The sequence below is a fragment of the Taudactylus pleione genome, unplaced genomic scaffold (genome assembly GCF_031769625.1).
Source record: "Taudactylus pleione unplaced genomic scaffold, aTauple2 ptg000306l, whole genome shotgun sequence".
Taxonomy (NCBI): Eukaryota; Metazoa; Chordata; class Amphibia; order Anura; family Myobatrachidae; genus Taudactylus; species Taudactylus pleione.
The window spans coordinates 8,991,923-9,011,851 of NW_028284707.1; the positions used below are offsets into that span (position 1 = coordinate 8,991,923).

At 49.5% G+C, this 19,929-nt stretch overlaps 1 protein-coding gene across 4 annotated transcripts in view; it reads right to left on the minus strand.

Annotated features, from left to right (window-relative positions):
* Positions 1 to 1,256: 1,256 nt before the first annotated feature.
* The window catches only part of TATDN1 (TatD DNase domain containing 1), a 33,329-nt gene continuing 14,656 nt past the window's right edge, over positions 1,257 to 19,929 (minus strand). For all 4 annotated transcript variants that reach the window (XM_088442251.1, XM_088442253.1, XM_088442252.1 and 1 more), the window contains 4 exons: positions 16,486 to 16,562; positions 15,021 to 15,091; positions 11,242 to 11,368; positions 1,257 to 2,831 (listed from right to left, as the gene is read on the minus strand). In XM_088442251.1, the coding sequence (XP_088298377.1) occupies positions 2,729 to 2,831; positions 11,242 to 11,368; positions 15,021 to 15,091; positions 16,486 to 16,562 (378 nt within the window). In that variant the 3' untranslated portion in view covers positions 1,257 to 2,728. The remainder of the gene's footprint in view (positions 2,832 to 11,241; positions 11,369 to 15,020; positions 15,092 to 16,485; positions 16,563 to 19,929) is intronic.

Here is a 19,929-nt window from a genome sequence, read left to right on the forward strand (position 1 = left end):
GAATAAGGCTGTAACATAACAAGATGTGGAAAAAGTGAAGCGTTCTGAATACTTTCTGGATGCACTGAATATTTCTCTTTCAATACAATTTTTTTTTTATGTACCAAATTTGTGCCACTATCCTGTAACTCTGTAAGGTACGGAGACAAATTCCTCCTATTGTTACAAAGTGCTGCCATCCTGATGTACTTACCCACACAGAATGGGACAGTAGAGGAAAATTAAGTGCATTCTGCCACCTGTGCTGCTTTATTGGGGTCACAAATTACCTGAACCGTCTATGGGGTCTCCGATTGGTTAGACTTGCAAAATGCGGATTGAGTAATGATCAGTAATGGCAGCCAATCACAAGTATCCATGGGAAGGACCCCTGCAGTGCAGTTTGTTGGGCTTGTATAATGTGTCATTTGGAGACTGTAGTTGCAGAACTGGTAAATGTTACAAGATTCCTTGGATGATAGTGTAAGGCTACCCCTGAGTATTCATTCTATATCTGGTGCTGTGCCTTCCCCTTTTACTATGAGTTATGTAACACCACAAGCTTGCAAAAGCATCGTGTCTTGCACATGTATGAAGGCAGACATGTGTGTTAGGTGCAGAGGTGGTTTTCTGCTATTTACAGTGTTAGACTCAAATTACATTTTCATTTTAATGTCTTTGTTTACAGTGGAAGGAAACTCTGCAGAGATCTAGATATATATTTAAGGAATGTGGGGATCCAGACATTTGCTAGTGCCCTAGATGCATATTTGGGAATAGGTGACTTTGCTCTTTGATCCCTTGCGAGAGGGAGATAGCTGGGCGTACCTGAATCCTGCGCAGACATCTATTCTGTAAGCTGAACAAAAGAACATGCACTGTAAGTGACAGCTACAGTGCTCTATGTGCACCCAAGTGTCATTTAGGCTACGCTAGCTTCTTTGTATTTTGAAGGTTGAATGGAGGAGAAATTGATGCTCATCTAATATCTATTGAGACATGAACCACACAGGTGTGTGCTGGAGTAAGGGAAGGAAAACAGAATATTTAGCCTATCCTCTCCATTGGTAATGCGGTTGGGTGACTGCATCAGCATCACTTCATCCAGGAAAACGCTCAGTATTTGCATCTGTCTATCCACGTTCACAGGAAAGATACTGGTATAGATGAGCCCTGTAGGTCTGTGCTGTCATGATAGCCCCCAACCCTGAGCATACAGAGAAGAAAGAATGACAGGACCACAGACATCCTTTGCTAGTCATTTTTATCTTAGCAAATAGTGATCTATAAACAGGTAACGGAAGCAATAGGGCAGCTGGAACAGACACTGCGCACATCAGCGCCATGCTGGTAATCAGAGGATGAGACAGCAGTATGTCCACTATAATTTACATTCAGGGCTAAATTTACTATGCAGCACTTTTCAAAGCAATGTGGCAGCTAGTTTAAAGGGACAATTCTATTCAATGTGAAGCATGAATGGTTTTGTATTGACTAATTGCCCCTTTAAATGTAGTGTCCCAAACTGCTGCATAGTAAATTTAGCCCTAGGACTCAGTTCTAACAAGTGGGACTTTAAATACATTTTGTGGTACCAGAAATCATGTATTGCATAATGGTTGTAGGACAGTATGGTTATAAAAAATATAATCAGCTTGTGGAGAGTGATTCCTTCTCCTAAGGGTATGGCAGATGCCAGAAGGAACATGTTTTTGAAGGTCTTCCATGGCCCCTGGGTCTAACCCTGGCACATCATGGGGTAGATGAATTACCCGGGAATATGGGGAAGTACAGCTTCTCCCCCATGTATCATTGAGGGGTATGTGCCTCTGTCATTATCATCGCTGCTGTCTACAAGATGCTGGGCAATATATGAACGTCAGTGGCTCTGACCGTTCCGACAGCTGCTGTTGCCCTATCGCCCCACAGCAGGGACGGCACTGTACCCGCCGGCTCAGATCCCGTTGGGAATGGGGAGAGAGCGCATCAGCACTAGTCTCATGCGTTGTACGCTCAGATAGGGATTGTGTGAGGGCGGGAGGTGTTAGTACATCTCAGCGGTAGTGCTGCCTGCTTCACCCCGGTAAAGAGGCGAAGCAGGAAGCGTTATAGCGACATAATTCATTCTACCCCCCCCATGTTCCTTCTATGCCTTGTCTGATGGCTATACCCCCTGGCAGAGTGGTTCAATAACACTGGCAGCTTTGTGAACCATGTAGTTTGCGGGTAGCGGAGCACATCGCACCTCACGTGGGGCCTGATTCTGAGTTGGGCGCAAAGCAAACAAAGAGCACAATTAACTTTGCACCTGGACAGACCATGCTGCACTGCAAGGGGGGCAAATACATTCACATACCTCCCACCATGACCCCATTCCAGGAGGGACAAAATGCTCTGTTCCTAAACGTCCCAATTAATTAATGATTGACGTCACCTGTGGTGAACTAGTTAATTGATATCACTCATAAATTAGGAGGGCATGCCAGGAACAGAGCATTGTGTCCCCCCTGGAATGGGGCATGGCGGGATGTATGTGTTTATTGGTTTTACATGCAGTGTAAATACTGGCTACTTTTCAATGTAGCCCACAAATGATGCACAGCTTTATTATTATACTGCAATTTGGACAGGCCCCTCCCAAATCTAAATCTCTGCCCATATTACACCCGCCCTGCCTCATGGTTTAGCCAAGGTGCAAAGTTACTTGCTCTTCTCCAGCCTCTTCTCCACTACATCCAGAGCTGCCATCCTACAAGTCTGGGAAAAACACTCTCGTTGTGTTGGCGTAGAGCGTCTCTGCCAGCTCCTCCGGTTCCTCTTCTCTGGCTGCGGCTATTATCTCCAGGACCTGTCTGTGATTATAAATGTGTTTTTAGTAACCAGCAGTAATCCCTAACATTAAAGCTGCATACACACACAACGATTTTTTGAACAATTACCATTAAACGATCTAGTTTAAATAAAAAAATCATTCACTTTCTACTTCAGGGTCCATAGGGTATCCACAGGATACCTTGGGGGGTATAGGTGTGACGTCAGTCGCTGGGCACCATAGAGTTAAGCTTTTCAGCCTCCCAGGATGCACTAGGGTCCCCCTCCTATACCCTGCCCCCGAGCCAAGGCACCCCAGTTTAGTTTGGTGCCCGGCCGGAGTCGGGTGCACCTGTCGGAGTGGGGGCTAGAAGAGCCCCTGAAGCTTTCTTCAGTGCAGCTGTGGCTGCACATCTGGATGTACAGCATGGACAGTCAGTCCTGACGTTCATGCTGTCTTCCCTACACCCCCGCCTGTACCAGAACGCCGGTACCGATCCGGGGATGCTGGTGAGCATCTGGGGTCACAGCTAGCGGTGACCCCAGATGTTCCGGACCATGGCCGGATCCAAGGGGGACAAAGGTAAGCAGCGGGGTCCCGCGGTGGGTTCCCGCTGGTCACATGGTCCTAAGTCCCCAAGCAGGGGGCTCCCTGGGGACTGGCTGCAGCGTGGAGCCAGGCGACCAACCTGCGCTTTCCACTACCCCCTGGGAAAGCGGACCGCAGCAGAGCGGTAGCGCTGCGGCGTCCCAGGGGTTAAATGCATGCCAGGGGAGCGCGCCTTCCCTGTCTCACAGCCGGCGCCTCCCCTACTGCACACAGCCCTCTCTGCATGCTGCCGACTGGTCCTGTGGCAGCGCTCCTCCCCCAGGCCAGCCTCCTCTCTGCTCCTCGACGCCCATCTTCTCCAGAACGCATGGTGAACGCTGCTGGAAGCCTGGAAGGAAGCATCGTGGTCTGGGTCCCCCCGCATACCTCTCCTCCGCTGTGGTCAGGTCTGTGTATGCAGCGCTGTTTCCTACCAGGCCCTGTGTCTGCGTAGTTGAGTGATCAGCGCTATTAGTGCAGGAATTGATTTTCTTTGCATTGTATGTGACTGTGCTAGCGCTGCTGCCTGTAACTTTTCTCTAAACTGTCAGCATTATTACTGTCCCTGTTCTTTCTGCTAAGCCCTTGCGGTGCTGCAGGGTGGGGTCTCGCCTATTTAAGATATAATTGGTGAGATGTCACATACGTGGTGCCATCATGTCCGAAAGTGATTTTCCCCTCCGGCTACAGTGTACTACGTGTAAAGTACCGTTAGCGGAGGGGGAGGGTAGCGCGGAGGGCCTTTGCCGGCAGTGTTTGTCCATGGCGCGGCCTCTTACGGTTACAGCACCGGTACAGGAGCCGCCCTGGGCTTGTTTCGCTCAGGCCAGTTAGCTCTGCAGCCCGCGTTTACACCGATGGGTTTATCCCAGCAGTCAGTGGTGTCGTCACCCAGGCAGGGTTTCCCACGACAATTGGTGGTACCCCACAGTCTCCCTATTTTCCCGCTCCCGGTTTCTCAGGAGCCAGCGTGGGTTAACTCCCTGACTAGTTCTGTACAGCACTTGTCGGATGTGTTGCAGGGGGAGTCTGATGCGGCCGGTGGCGTCTCTGTTGGCTCCTTATGAGGATGACGAGGGGACGTCTGATGATGGGGAGATTCTGGATCCTTACGATCAGGAACCTCTCCATACTAAGGACGCTGATGCTAAGTCCAAAGTATATATTCCTGGACTTATTCGGGCGGTCCGCACAGCCTTGGTGATTGAGGACGAAGTTCCCCCAGCGGCTAAATCTAAGTATGCCTTTTTCAAAGATGTGAAGGGCGATGCCACAGTCTTTCCTCTTTCGGGTCAGTTGGTGGACCATTTAGAGGAGGCGTGGAAACAGCCTGGCAAAAGATACCAGCCGCAGAGACGCCTGGCGGTGGCTTATCCGTTCGCGGATAATTATTTTCCAAAGTAGGAATCCACAGGTGGATTCTCACGTGACCCGTCTTGTCTGTAGTGCCACATTGCCGATGCCATCTATGTCCTCCCTTAAGGATGCTACGGACCGCAAAGTGGAGATCTGCCTGAAATCCGCTTATTCCCTTGCGGGGGGGGCAGCACGGCCGGCTATGGCCATTTGCTGGAGCGCTGGGCGGATTCATTAGAGGCTTCTTTTGATTCCGACTGTCCGGCCGAACAGGCGGAGTTGATTGGTAATCTCCGTGATTCGGCCACTTATATCAACGAGGCGGCTCTAGACATTAGTACTCTGGTGTCTAGAATTTCTTCAGCAACGGTGGCTGCTCGTCGCACCTTGTGGCTGTGATCCTGGAAGGCTGACGCAGATTCCAAAAAGGGTCTGGAAGCGTTGCCGTTTACCGGAGAAGTTCTCTTCGGTCCGGATCTGGATAAGATTGTGGCCACGCTGGCGGCAGCCAAATCGGCTTGTCTCCCATCGGCCGCTGCTCCTTCTGGTTCTGGACCATCGTCCTTTCGGTCATCTAGGGCCCAGGGCAGGCCCAAACCACAGTCGTTTCCTCGACAGGCTGGCCCTAAGAAATCGGCCAAGCCCCGGAAGCAGGCATGGAGTACCAGACGTCCGGCCCCCAAGCCAGCTGACAAGCCTGCGGCCTGACTGTCTGGGTCTCCCTTTGGGGGATCCCAGGGTGGGAGGCCACCTGCTGCAGTTCGCCCAGTGTTGGTCGGCCACTACGACAGACACTTGGGTTCTGGAGGTGGTTTCCCACGGATACGCCCTCTCCTTCCGGCACAGACCCCCGGCTCGATTCTTCACCACGGGTCTACCATTAGACCGGAACAAGGCTACGGAGCTGCGGAAGGTATTGCACACTATGCTCCAGGCTGGAGTTATAGTGCCTGTTCCATTCTCCCAGAGGGGCCAGGGTTTCTATTCAAATCTATTTTTGGTACAGAAACCCAATGGGTCGTATCGTCCGATTCTCAACCTCAAAGCACTCAAGTCTTTGCGGGTTCCGAAGTTTCGGATGGAGACCCTACGGTCCATCATTCTGGCGCTGGAACCTGGGGACTACATGGTGTCATTGGACATACAGGACGCTTACCTGCATGTCCCTATTCTTTTGCGCCATCAACAGTTCCTCAGGTTTGCAATCCGCAGCGACCACTTCCAGTTTCGGGCGTTACCTTTTGGCCTGGCGACAGCACCACGTGTTTTCACCAAGGTGATGGCGGTCATGGCGGCTTCTCTGCGGCTGCAGGGAGTCCGCATGTTGCCGTACTTGGACGACCTGTTATTGGTGGCAGGATCTCCAGAGCTCCTGTTACGCCACTTGGACCTGACCATTGCACTGCTGCAACGGCACGGCTGGCTAATCAACTGGCAGAAGTCCACTCTAATCCCGTCTCGGAGGATTCTGCATCTTGGAGCCTTATTGGACTCGGGACAGCAAAGGATCTTCGTGACGGAGGACAAGATCTCTGCTTTACAGTCAAGGGTGCGCAGTTGTCTGCACAGCCGCCGGGTGTCCCTACACTCGGCGATGAGGTTACTGGGCTCCATGGTGTCGGTGTTCGACATGGTGGAATACGCCCAGTTTCACTCCAGACCTCTGCAGCACCTGATCCTGTCCAAGTGGAACGGGCTGCCTCAGTCTCTGAAGTCCCAGACGATTGTGATCACCCCGGAGATTCGCCTGTCCCTTGCATGGTGGTTACAGACGACCCACCTCAACAAGGGACGTCCGTTCTGGGTTCCAAATTGGGTCCTGTTGACAACGGACGCCAGTGTTCGGGATTGGGGAGCAGTTTCGGGTCCACACTTGTTCCAGGGCAGGTGGACGCCGACAGAAGCGGAGCTTCCAATAAATATCTTGGAACTCCGAGCGGTCTTCAATGCTCTCCAGCAGGCACATCGGTTTCTCCAGGGTCACCCGGTGCAGGTCCAGTCGGACAACGCTACCACCGTGGCCTACATAAACAGGCAAGGAGGAACCCACAGTCGGGCGGCTCTCGTAGAGGTCTCTTGGATCCTGGTTTGGGCAGAGCGCAATCTTCCGGCCATATCAGCGGTCTTCATCCCGGGAGTGCTAAATTGGGAGGCGGACTTTCTAAGTCGCCAGGACGTTCATCCGGGGGAATGGTCTCTGCACCAGGATGTCTTTCAACTTCTGGTGGACAGGTGGGGTCTTCCAGAGATAGACCTCATGGCGTCACGGCACAACAACAAGTTGCCGGTGTACGTTTCTCGAACAAGAGACTAAAAGGCGTCTCTGGTGGATGCCCTGTCTGTCCAGTGGATGTTCCGGTTTGCTTATCTCTTTCCTCCGTTTTCTCTTCTTCCGCGGGTAATCCGGAAATTCAAACAGGAAGGAGGTACGCTCCTGTTGATAGCTCCCGCGTGGCCCAGGCGGCACTGGTTCTCAGACCTTCAGAGTCTGTCCGTGGACATTCCTCTGCGGTTGCCGCTACGACCGGACCTGCTATCACAGGGTCCTTGTCTTCACCCGGACCTGGCTCAGCTGTCTTTGACGGCGTGGCTGTTGAGACGGCCATGTTAAGGTCCAGGGGGTTTTCCAGCTCTGTGGTACAAACTATGCTAAGAGCTCGGAAACCATCTTCTGCAAGGATATACCATCGTGTGTGGCATACGTTCTTCCAGTGGTGTCGACTGAGAGGTTATACCCCTCGGGAGTTCCGTCTGTCTAGAGTGTTCGCTTTCCTACAGGCGGGGCTAGACCATGGGCTTCGCCTTGCTTCTCTGAAGGTGCAGGTGTCTGCCCTGTCAGTCTGGTTCCATCGTAGGATTGCTGCGATCCTTGATGTGCGCACCTTTATGCAAGGTGTTCTTCGCGTTCAGCCACCTTTTGTTCCACCGGTGGCACTTTGGGATTTAGCTGTGGTCCTGAGAGCTCTCCAGGGACCGCCGTTTGAACCACTGGGCTCAGTGGACCTTAAATGGCTGACACCTAAAACAATTTTCCTTCTGGCCATTGCTTCGGCCAGACGTGTTTCTGACTTAGGGGCTCTCTCCTGTAGACCCCCTTTTCTGATTTTTCATAGGAACAGGGCGGTGCTGCGCACTCATCCTGGATTCCTTCCCAAAGTTGTTTCAAGTTTTCATATCAACGAGGAAATCGTTGTGCCTGCTTTTAACTCACCTGATCTTTCAGTGGGTGAGGCCACTTTGGACGTTGTGCGGGCCTTAAGGATTTATGTTGACCGCACTTCTTCGTTTAGGCGGTCGGACGCCTTGTTTGTCCTCTATGGCTTCCGTAAAAAGGGTTGGCCTGCTTCAAAGCAAACTTTGGCAGGTTGGATTCGTATGGCAATTTCAGAAGCTTAACTTCATGAAGGCCTTCCGGTTCCATCCTCTGTGAGGGCTCATTCCACTAGGTCTGTGGGTCCTTTGTGGGCAGCTCGACGTGGTGCCTCTGCAGTCCAGATCTGCAAGGCTGCCACGTGGTCCTCTGTCCATACCATTGTGAGGTATTACGCGTTTGACACCTTTGCCTCTCAGGATGCTTCCTTCGGGCGGCGGATTCTCCTTTCAGCACAGGAGCGTCCCCACCCTTAAAGGATACTGCTTTGGGACATCCCCAAGGTATCCTGTGGATACCCTATGGACCCTGATGTGAAAATATGAGATATGGTAAGAACTTACCTTTATCTCTATTTCTACGAAGTCCATAGGGTTCCACAGGACTCCCGCCCTGTCGCACCTGTGCTGCAGATGGGCTTTGCTCTGGTCCCCGTTTTTTTCTGTCACCCTCTGGTGAGAATGTGATTCTTGTGTGTGTCCAGATCATTTTTCTCTCTTCCTTCTCCTCCTCCGGCCTATGGCTTGGTACGTAACTGAGATGCCTTGGCTCGGGGGCGGGGTATAGGAGGGGGACCCTAGTGCATCCTGGGAGACTGAAAACTTGACGTCAGGCATCGGGCACCATAGAGTTATCACCTATACCCCAAGGTATCCTGTGGAACCCTATGGACTTCGTAGAAATAGCGATAACAAAGGTAAGTTCTTACCATATCTCATATTATTTTTTTTGCATGTAGTGAACAAATGCTAGGTTTTTTTTCTTCTTTACATTAAACTTTAACATTAAGCTAGGATACATCCCTTCCCAATTTAATCCTCTGTCCATTTTATATCTGTCCCACCTGAAGTGGAACATGGCTTAACTTACTCCTAACTCTCATTAAGGTCCTGTATGTTAATACAATCTATAGTATGTCAAAGAATGAGAACACATAATGAGGAGGTTGATGAAACTATAGTGAGAGAGAGAAACAAAATGTACCAATTATACCCCTTTTACACCAAAGTCCCGAGTCTGACCCGGGATTTGGAACACGTTTCCAACCCGGGACAGAGGCCCTGATTCAGAGCCTGATGCTATTTGCGGACGCTCGTTCAGAAAAAGGGGTTGGCTATTTAAATTGAGCGCTTGCTCTTTGCGGTCTGTTGACGCCTCTGTCGGAGCGAGCAAACAAAACATGCGCTCGCTATTTTGTAAAGACGCCCCTTGGCCGCTCGCATCATGTCATCTCCGCTATTTATTAGATTAATCGAGTACATCGAAAGGCGTATGAACTGCTCGTTATTCTTGTGGTAGCATTTTCCTACCACAATCATGCGAGCAGTTCAGGCTAAAAGACAACCAAGTGACGTGGTCGATGACGCTGCTTTGTTAATTATGCACACCCTTAAAACGCCCGTTTTGACAGTTTGGCACGCCTGCGTTCGGATCTCCACTCCCCGTTTTCAAGCACCTTCCCCTGTTACCACCCACAAACGCCTCATCCTGTCACTCAAATTAGCAGGCATTCGCTATTTTGCGAGCACACGATTTCCGACCGCACTGACTGGTTGGCGCATGCGCATTACAACCCATACGCATGCCCAGATGTGCAAACATCGCTCGGAGCGAACGAGCGGCTCTGAATCAGCCCCAGAGCCCTTTACCACTGTGATGTCAACCTGGGTTATGCTGGCTTGCAGTGACCCGGATCTTCTGGTGTTGCAGTGGACGCTTGGAGATGTAATCTTCAAGTGCCATTGAAGCCGGCCAATCAGCTAGCATGCAGCACGACCAGGGTCACACCGTTTACATTGCAGGTTGACACTGGAATGACCCGTGCCCAACCCTGTAAGCTACCCAAGTTGGATCCCCGGGTTAATCAGTTTACACCAGTGGTTCTCAAACTCGGTCCTCAGGACCCCACACAGTTCATGTTTTCCAGGTCACCCAGCAGGTGCACAGGTGTGTTCATTACTCACTGACACATTTTAAAGATCCACAGGTGGAGCTAATTATTTCACTTGTGATTCTGTGGTGAGACCTTGAAAACATGCACTGTGGACCGAATTTGAGAACCACTGGTTTACACTGGCAGATCCTAGGTTGACGCGTGTTCACGTGCAATAATGCCAGTGTAAAAGGGGTATGTGTTGCAAAAATCTGCCTTTAACTTCAGGTAAAATTCCAGGGTCATTATTCTTTCATTGTGACAGGCAGAGATGAGATAAGTTACCTAACCATGATCCTGCCTTCTGTTCTTTTCACACACCTATAAAAACATCCCAGAATGATGTAGCAAGGTCTGCCAGTCCTGCGGATATGTACAGGGCATTCCCTCAATATAGCGGTTAGTTGTGTATACCTTATGGTCCAGTGTTTCCCAACCTCGGTCCTCCAGGCACACTAACCTTCCAGGTTTTAGTGATATCCCCATGCTTGAGCACAGATGGTTAAATCAAAATAACTGAGATACTAATTACACTTGTGCTCAAATATGGCTATCCTTAAAACCTGGACTGTTAGTGTACCTTGAGGACCATGGTTGGGAACCCCTAGTCCAGAAGTTCTCATACTCGGTCCTCAGGACCCCACACAGTTCACATTTTCCAGGTCACCCAGCAGGTGCACAGGTGTATTCATTACTCACTGCCACATTTTAAAAGATCCACAGGTGGAGCTAATTATTTTACTTGTGATTCTGTGAGGAGACCTGGAAAACATGCACTGTTTGGGGTCCTGAGGACCGAGTTTGAGTACCTGTGCCCTAGTCAGTCATAAGCAACATCGTGAATGCATGGCATGCTATCAGCAATTTTATTGTTGAAATATTCCATGAACGCAATATCTGGTTACCATTTCTGTGAGGCTGGACTCTCACCATTTCTGTGAGGCTAGACTCTCACCATTGTTTGAGCAGCTAGGGCAGAGTTTCCCAAACACCGCCATTACAGTCCAGGTTTTAAAGGATACCCAAGCTTGAGCACAGTTGACAATCAATTTGATTTAACCATCTGGACTCAAACATGGATATCCTTAAAACCTGGACTGTAATGGTGGAGAATATCTAGTACTTATTGAGCGCTGTCGCTATACATCCTTAACATTAAAAGCATACGCCTGGTCTTGTGAGCAGCTGTGTACAGACACTTACATGATGTGGCAGGGCTCATTCCTGTCCTTCACACAGTGCCCGGATTCCCACTTCTTCTTAGTCGGGAAAGTGGTTTTCACATACTTTGACCCAGCATGTGTGTTCTTCACCCCACACCAGGGGGCGTCTGTTCCATAGAAACAGGAAAACATCAGAATAAACCTGCGCCATGATGGCTAGGAGAGGTCATATAACTGTGAACTACTCATACTACTACCCAGCATATAACATCTGCTGAACAAGGTGGGCATACAGTTTAACTCTTATTGCTCTTGCCATATAGGTATATCATATGTAACCCACAAATGAAGCGCCACGTAGTTTGTTGGGAATCTGCATGATTTACCGCCGCACCCATGCCCGGCGGTTGGAATCCCGATCGTCCAAGGTAAGTATTCTCTAACCTAATTCTACCCCCTAACCTTCCCCCCCCAGTGCCTAACCCTAATCCCCCCTTCCCCACCACCTAACCCTAAGTCCCGCCCGGGGGTGCCTAACGCTAACCACCCCTAGCCTAAACCTAACCTCCTGGGGGGTTGCCTAACCCTAAGTCCCCCACGGGAGCCCTAAACCTAACTCTCTCTCTTCTCCTCCCCCCCCGTGGCTGTCAGCGCCCGGCGTCCCTTCCATCGGGATGCCAGGCACCGGTCTCGGTAAAATGACAGGCGCCTAGATTTGGACGCCTGTCATTTAACCCTCAATGGGATTAAGCAGTCGGGAAGCCGGCTGTCAAGATTAGGTCCACCGGCTTCCCGACTGCATACCGTTTGTTGAATGCCTCTTATTTTGTGCAAATAATAATCCCGCCCACTTGTGTCACATGACTCATTCCGAAAATATTCCATTTAGGAATGTGCGACAGTGAAGACGAATTGTACCTAGAAATATTCTGAATTTCTTAAAGTGCATAGAACAGCGTTTCCCAAACTCTGTCCAAGAAAACCCTAACAGTCCAGGTTTTAAGGATTTCCATGTTTTGAGCACAGATGACTTAATTAGCATCTCAGATTTAAGCATCTGTGCTGAAGACTGCAGGTTGGATACTCCTTCGTCTGACATAAACCAGTGCTTTCAGGAGGAGATCATTCCAAACACAAATTAAATTCAAATCTATGTTTTGTAGGGAAGCAAGCCGTAACCTAAATCAGGACACAGGAGTCCAAGTCCTAATTTATAATATGACAATCTAAAACCGTTACTCTGAACAACGACCGTGCCAATTTCTGTGAAGTCTGTCATGTAAATCGTCCAGTTTATGCTATATGAACACCAGCAAGTAATTAAAGAGAAAACTCTGCAGTACAAATCTCCATTATCTGTAATATTAGGACAACAGGGCTCCCAGGCCAACAACCGGCATCTGCAAATTGTATCCAAGCTCGAGGCTTTCGCAGAATATTGATTCAGCCGCCAGAGCTGTGCTGTGTGTAAGTGACGGGTGATCCTCCGGTCTTGTCATTGCATGTATATTGTTATATAATATATACAGTACTAGCTGAAGTACTCGGCGTTGCCCAGGTTTAAATCTTCAAGTTATTACGGTTTATGTGATGTCGTCCAAATCCATCCAGTGGAAGTCCCAGAACAGGCTCCCTGGGTCAAAGTTCTGCCCGGCACAATCCGCCGAGGTCCAACTGGGACCCCAACCACTCCATTAGGCATCCCAGACCAATTGCCACCCCTCTGTGAAGTGTTTTTTCTAATTCATCCAGTGGAAAGCCCAGAACAGGCTCCCCAGGTCAAAGTTCTGCCCAACGTAGACCAATGGGAGAGCCGACTGGGACCTCAACCCCCCCCTAGTATGTCTTCTGGGATCCAGTGTTACCACTCTGTGAAGCTTTTGTCCAAATCCATCCAGTGGGAGGCTCAGAACAGGCTCCCCGGGTCACAGTTCTGCCCAGCTTGATATATAATGGTCCTTTGGAAATTTGTTTTAATCACTTAACTGGCAACATCACATGTGATGCGACTGAAGTCCCCGGACCCCCTTCAGTGATGTGGCGGTTTGTGACCGCCGCCATCATTACCAGAATTGTGCCCCAGAATGCTGTGCAAACGGCATTCAGAAGCACATGTGCCGGGGATGAAAGTGCGATCTATGCACTATATGGCTGATCTCTGCAAGTGCTGAGATCATCTACAGCAGGGCGTAATGATCATCAGTCCCCCTGACGCATGCTGCGCTGCGCTCTGCATTTGGGGGTGGGGCGATATAAAGAAATATGACCCTGGAGGGTTTTTTTTGGGGTAAAATAAAAATACACTGGTCATGGTATTAGGAGCGAGGTTTTGCGAAAAACAGGGTGGGGTGGGGGTTTAGGTTATAAAACTTTTTTTTTTTTTACTACTAGGGGTGTGTGGTGGGTATTATTAGTATTTATGACCCCTGGGGGTCTTTTGTCAATGGGGGGGGCAGTTATTTTATAATGGGGGCATATGGTCACAGGGGAATGGGGGTGCAAAACACCCCCTAAAAATATATTTTTTTCTTTTATTTATAAAATATTTAAATATATAACTAAAAATACTTTTTAAACTTTATTAAATAAAAGAATCTGACCATTTTTAAGGTTTTGCGGGGAAAAAAAAAAATGGTCAGTTAAGTGATAATGAGGAAGACAAAGAGGCTGATTCTGATCTGGGAGTAAAGCAAAAAAGAGCAAGTACCTTTGCACCTTGGTAAGACCATGCTGCACTACAGGTGGAGAAGATGTAAAATGTGCAGAGAGATTTAGATTTGGGAGGGGTGTGGTCAAACCCAAATCTAAATTGTAGTGTAAAATTAAAGCCGTCCAGAATTTGTTGGCTACATACAAAAGTATCCAGTATTTACCCTGCATGCAAACATAATAAATGTATTTGCACCCCTTACAGTGCAACATGGTTTGTCCCGGTGAAAAGTTACTTGCTCTGTTTTTGCTTTACTCCCAACTGCAAATACAGATGTTTCTTCATACATCTAATCTCCTCGCGCGTTAAATAGCCATGCCATGGCGTGACTCGGTAGCATCGAGTGTCTGTTCGTGCAACTTTTTCCATTCTAATGCGTCTTATTTGCAAAGTGATGCTAACAGGAGGCACAAGCAGCTTCTGCTGATTAAAATGTTATGCAGCATATCTATATTCTGTGTGCAACTGCGGGTGTATCTAAATGCGAAATGCTACATTACAGTGTCACTGGCACTGTAGTGTAGCACTTCGCATACAGATGCAGCCACTGGCACTGTAACATAGCATTTCGCATGCAGATACAGCCACACACAGACTATAGGCATGCCGCATATCATTTTAATCAGCAGAAGCTGCTTGTGTATCCTATTAGCATCACTTTGCGAATAAAATGCATTTGAAAGGAAAGGTCGCACAAAAAGACACTCGATGCTGCGGCGCTCACGCGTTATGTGTAACGCTACTTGTAGCGCATGGAGGATAGATGTATGTGGACACATCTGTATATATTTTACGTATTCCATAATTAATTTCACTAAGAGTCATGTGACAAGTGGGCAGGGCCTGTACTATTATACACAAAGGTAGAATCTAACTCCTTGGCTTTAACAAAACCCATGGGAAGTGAATTGGACAACCAGCTTTTAGGCCCAAATAAAGAATATAATACACCTATTTCATGCTGCCATAAGTGGATTATAACTGATAGGCAATCTTTCTGCACTGTAAATGGAGGTCTCAAATCCCATACTATCAGACAGATGTAAAATCCCTGACCCCTTCAGATAAGCATGTATCCCGTCAGTAACATGTCCCAATGGGAACCTCACCTGTCTCAATCATCAGCCTCTCGCTGGGTATAGATCTAAGCACCTCCAGGTTGGACTCTGTCTTTAATGAACTAGGAGTTGGGAAACAACAAAACAAGTAAATAACACACAAATACACATCAGCCATGTACATACACACAGTTACACTGAAACAAGGACAGCCGTTCATCAGAGACATCTATACAAAATGAATATGAGAGCTGATAAGTCAAATGTTGGAGGCCCCACAGCAACCAATCAGATACTTGCTTTCATTTCCTAACTTGCATTAGACAAATGAACATATATAATGAAAAGATGGAACATCTCACCTGCTCCATTTAAGGATCCTTGTTTTACTATTCCTATGTTAGCTTATAAGCACTATATAGAGCACTCTCTGATATTATGTATCTGCAGGCAAACAATAGACGCACTGAGATTTTACATACATAAGTCGCAAAAGCCGGCCATACACAAAGCTATATGCACCATGCGACGCCATGGGGGATCCGACGTCCGACATTTCGGTCGGTCCCCACACACTGTGCGATCGGGTGGCCGACCGCCCGATATGCCGGCTCCTCCCACCCCCACAGCACTGCATGGGATCGCGCATCGCATCCCCAGGTCGACTAAATCTGCAGTAAGATCTGGGGGTGCGATGTACAACCCCACGGGAGCGCGCTCTGGGGCTGTTCAGAGCCGGACGCTCTTTGTGAGTGCTCGCTCTCAATCAGGGCACCCTTTTTGTTTTTTTCTTGTCCGGCCTCCAGGCCGCTCGCTAAGCTGTGGGTGACCACCCACAGCATTTGCGAGTGGCCAGGTGATGGTCGCGACCATCGGGCTTGCGACGAGACCATTGTGGTAGGGTCTGGTTCCTGGAAGCCCCAGTGAGCTTCCTGCTCTAATAGAGCAGGAAGCTCACTACTGACATCACGAGAACGCGGAACGCCTCCGTTTGGTCAGCCACCCCCCTCCCCGCCTACAAAATGGGGCGAGCTGTCGATCAACATCGACAGCTGCCCCGTTTTGTTGCGAGTCCCAGAGCGAGTAATTTCTCGCTCGCTGCAGGGCTCGCACTGCCCGGCCATCGACCCGCTTGTGAGCACTATGCGCTTGCGAGCGGGTCTGAATCGGGCCCTCTGTCCGATACCATGCCCATACACGATACGATGGAGCAGCCAAATCGTACCAATCCGTCTAATGGGCTGCTTTATTGCACCGTGTATGGGCACCTTTAAGTATTATCGCCTTGACAAATACGCAGTGACTGACCAGCCGATTACGCACAGCACAATAACCGCTATTTACACACATATCACTTTCAATAGTTCTGTAGGTGAAAGGAATTATGATCCTGATGTCATTGGTACAACTCACATCTAATTAATACACTACTATAGTCCATTCATCATTAATGTGCTTGGCTTTATCTTTTTTGTTTTGTTTCTTGTCATAATTGTCATTAAAAAGAAATGCTTACCAGCCATTAATGCCAATGTAAAGATCCAAATTAATTATAGCTTCTGCATCTTCTTTTGTACCATCAAACGAATGAACCTAAATGTATTATGTGATAAATATATATTAAAGATCTATAACAAACAAAAGCTTCTATCACTTTAATTGTCTGGGTTATCACCAATGTGTCTTAATCAGACTAAAAACCTGCACTGATGAATTATTTCAGAACTGATTTGTATTGTCTCCATAGACTGGATTAGTGAGGGTGCCTGTATACCAGGTCACATGCTGACTAGGACGCCCTGCCCCGCACTGATGTGTATTGTCTCCATAGACTGGAGTAGTGAGGGTGCCTGTATACCCGGTCACATGCTGACTAGGACGCCCTGCCCCGCACTGATGTGTATTGTCTCCATAGACTGGAGTAGTGAGGGTGCCTGTATACCCGGTCACATGCTGACTAGGACGCCCTGCCCCGCACTGATGTGTATTGTCTCCATAGACTGGAGTAGTGAGGGTGCCTGTATACCAGGTCACATGCTGACTAGGGCGCCCTGCCCCGCACTGATGTGTATTGTCTCCATAGACTGGAGTAGTGAGGGTGCCTGTATACCAGGTCACATGCTGACTAGGACGCCCTGCCCCGCACTGATGTGTATTGTCTCTATAGACTGGAGTAGTGAGGGTGCCTGTATACCAGGTCACATGCTGACTAGGACGCCCTGCCCCGCACTGATGTGTATTGTCTCTATAGACTGGAGTAGTGAGGGTGCCTGTATACCAGGTCACATGCTGACCAGGACGCCCTGCCCCGCACTGATGTGTATTGTCTCCATAGACTGGAGTAGTGAGGGTGCCTGTATACCAGATCACATGCTGACCAGGACGCCCTGCCCCGCACTGATGTGTATTGTCTCCATAGACTGGAGTAGTGAGGGTGCCTGTATACCAGGTCACATGCTGACTAGGGCACCCTGCCCACACTGTGTATTGTCTCCATAGACTGGATTAGTGAGGGTGCCTGTATACCAGGTCACATGCTGACTAGGGCGCCCTGCCCCGCACTGATGTGTATTGTCTCTATAGACTGGAGTAGTGAGGGTGCCTGTATACCCGGTCACATGCTGACTAGGGCGCCCAGACCCGCACTGATGTGTATTGTCTCTATAGACTGGAGTAGTGAGGGTGCCTATATACCAGGTCACATGCTGACTAGGGCGCCCTGCCCCGCACTGATGTGTATTGTCTCCATAGACTGGATTAGTGAGGGTCCCTGTATACCAGGTCACATGCTGACTAGGACGCCCTGCCCCGCACTGATGTGTATTGTCTCTATAGACTGGAGTAGTGAGGGTGCCTGTATACCAGGTCACATGCTGACTAGGACGCCCTGCCCCGCACTGATGTGTATTGTCTCTATAGACTGGAGTAGTGAGGGTGCCTGTATACCAGGTCACATGCTGACCAGGACGCCCTGCCCCGCACTGATGTGTATTGTCTCCATAGACTGGAGTAGTGAGGGTGCCTGTATACCAGATCACATGCTGACCAGGACGCCCTGCCCCGCACTGATGTGTATTGTCTCCATAGACTGGAGTAGTGAGGGTGCCTGTATACCAGGTCACATGCTGACTAGGGCACCCTGCCCACACTGTGTATTGTCTCCATAGACTGGATTAGTGAGGGTGCCTGTATACCAGGTCACATGCTGACTAGGGCGCCCTGCCCCGCACTGATGTGTATTGTCTCTATAGACTGGAGTAGTGAGGGTGCCTGTATACCCGGTCACATGCTGACTAGGGCGCCCAGACCCGCACTGATGTGTATTGTCTCTATAGACTGGAGTAGTGAGGGTGCCTATATACCAGGTCACATGCTGACTAGGGCGCCCTGCCCCGCACTGATGTGTATTGTCTCCATAGACTGGATTAGTGAGGGTCCCTGTATACCAGGTCACATGCTGACTAGGACGCCCTGCCCCGCACTGATGTGTATTGTCTCTATAGACTGGAGTAGTGAGGGTGCCTGTATACCAGGTCACATGCTGACTAGGACGCCCTGCCCTGCACTGATGTGTATTGTCTCTATAGATTGGAGTAGTGAGGGTGCCTGTATACCCGGTCACATGCTGACTAGGACGCCATGCCCCGCACTGATGTGTATTGTCTCTATAGACTGGAGTAGTGAGGGTGCCTGTATACCAGGTCACATGCTGACTAGGACGCCCTGCCACGCACTGATGTGTATTGTCTCCATAGACTGGAGTAGTGAGGGTGCCTGTATACCAGGTCACATGCTGACTAGGACGCCCTGCCACGCACTGATGTGTATTGTCTCCATAGACTGGAGTAGAGAGGGTGCCTGTATACCCGGTCACATGCTGACTAGGACGCCCAGACCCGCACTGATGTGTATTGTCTCTATAGACTGGAGTAGTGAGGGTTCCTGTATACCAGGTCACATGCTGACTAGGACGCCCTGCCCCGCACTGATGTGTATTGTCTCTATAGACTGGAGTAGTGAGGGTGCCTGTATACCAGGTCACATGCTGACTAGGACGCCCTGCCCCGCACTGATGTGTATTGTCTCTATAGACTGGATTAGTGAGGGTGCCTGTATACCAGGTCACATGCTGACTAGGACGCCCTGCCCCGCACTGATGTGTATTGTCTCCATAGACTGGAGTAGTGAGGGTGCCTGTATACCAGGTCACATGCTGACTAGGACGCCCTGCCCCGCACTGATGTGTATTGTCTCTATAGATTGGAGTAGTGAGGGTGCCTGTATACCAGGTCACATGCTGACTAGGGCGCCCTGCCCCGCACTGATGTGTATTGTCTCTATAGACTGGAGTAGTGAGGATCCCTGTATACCAGGTCACATGCTGACTAGGACGCCCTGCCCCGCACTGATGTGTATTGTCTCCATAGACTGGAGTAGTGAGGGTGCCTGTATACCAGGTCACATGCTGACTAGGACGCCCTGCCCCGCACTGATGTGTATTGTCTCCATAGACTGGAGTAGTGAGGGTGCCTGTATACCCGGTCACATGCTGACTAGGGCGCCCTGCCCCGCACTGATGTGTATTGTCTCTATAGACTGGAGTAGTGAGGGTGCCTGTATACCAGGTCACATGCTGACTAGGGCGCCCTGCCCTGCACTGATGTGTATTGTCTCCATAGACTGGAGTAGTGAGGGTGCCTGTATACCAGGTCACATGCCGACTAGGACGCCCTGCCCCGCACTGATGATGCTAGATAAGGCTGAAGCAGGCTATAGGTGGATGTTATGCAATGACTCAACGAGTTACTATTAACTGACATTACCTAGAAGTTTATTATCCCTTTAGAGCAGGGGTGGGCAATAAGCGGCCCTCCAACTGTTGTTGAACTACAAATCCCAGCATGCATTGCAACATTTTTAGCATGGTCAAAATGTAAAACTGTGGCAGGGCATGCTGGGA